The 828-nt window shown below is 36.5% G+C and overlaps 1 protein-coding gene across 1 annotated transcript; it reads left to right on the forward strand.

Moving 5' to 3' along the window:
• The first annotated feature begins 256 nt into the window (after positions 1-256).
• LOC133334301 (dromyosuppressin-like) lies at positions 257-617 on the forward strand. The gene is made up of 2 exons (XM_061542592.1): positions 257-465; positions 526-617. Exons 1-2 carry the CDS (start codon positions 258-260, stop codon positions 615-617), a joined length of 300 nt encoding a protein of 99 aa, XP_061398576.1. The 5' UTR covers position 257.
• The last annotated feature ends 211 nt before the right edge of the window (positions 618-828 follow it).

Genomic DNA, 828 nt, shown 5'->3' on the forward strand with positions numbered 1-828 from the left:
TAGTCGAGATATGACGATCGGTATACTTAAAGGTGGGTCTAGGACCAATATTTCGCGGCGTTACAAACTCTTGGGGCTGCACAAAGTTATAATACCCTGACAACATAGTTGTGTAGGGTATAAAAAGTCCTTAATTAAAAAATACAAAAGTACTGGCTCGAATTGAATTGAAAAATTTCTCTTATTTTAATTACATAATATTTAATTCTTTTCTTCATCTCTCTCTCTCCCTCTCGCTCATTTTAGCCCAAATAAAAATGTCGAACCAAATTGTTGCCATAATTGTCTGCAGCCTTGTCTTCTCCAGCGTTTTGGTAAGCTGTTATGCCTCGACTGTGGCTCCTTTGTGTCAGCCCGGTATCATTGAAGGTATGCCACCACATATTCGCAAGGTGTGCATGGCCTTGGAAAATTCCGATCAATTGACAACTGCTCTGAAGACCTATATCAATAATGAGGCTGCAAGTAAGTTATATATTTTCAATAAAAAAATATAGATTTTAATTTAAATATCTTCTCACACAGCTTTGGTTACCAACTCTGAAGACTATACCAACAATTTGGGCAAACGTACCGATGTTGATCATGTTTTCTTGCGTTTCGGCAAGAGACGTTAAATTACATCCCCAGTCACCTCTTCTTCAACAACCCTACCCTACATCTCTCATGGAATGGATAATTGGATTGTAAACTTTTTTTAAAAAAATTCATTTCTCTGAGATGTGCGTAGCTTCACAACCTGGAATTCTAGTCTAAATGGACCATATGCTAAACAACAAAAACAAACCATACTAACTCTCACAACAATTATCTATCATAAGTAATTTT

This window comes from Musca vetustissima, unplaced genomic scaffold, assembly GCF_032173495.1.
Source record: "Musca vetustissima isolate MV318-11 ecotype Yass unplaced genomic scaffold, APGP_CSIRO_Mvet_v1 utg107989, whole genome shotgun sequence".
In the NCBI taxonomy this organism is placed as follows: Eukaryota; Metazoa; Arthropoda; class Insecta; order Diptera; family Muscidae; genus Musca; species Musca vetustissima.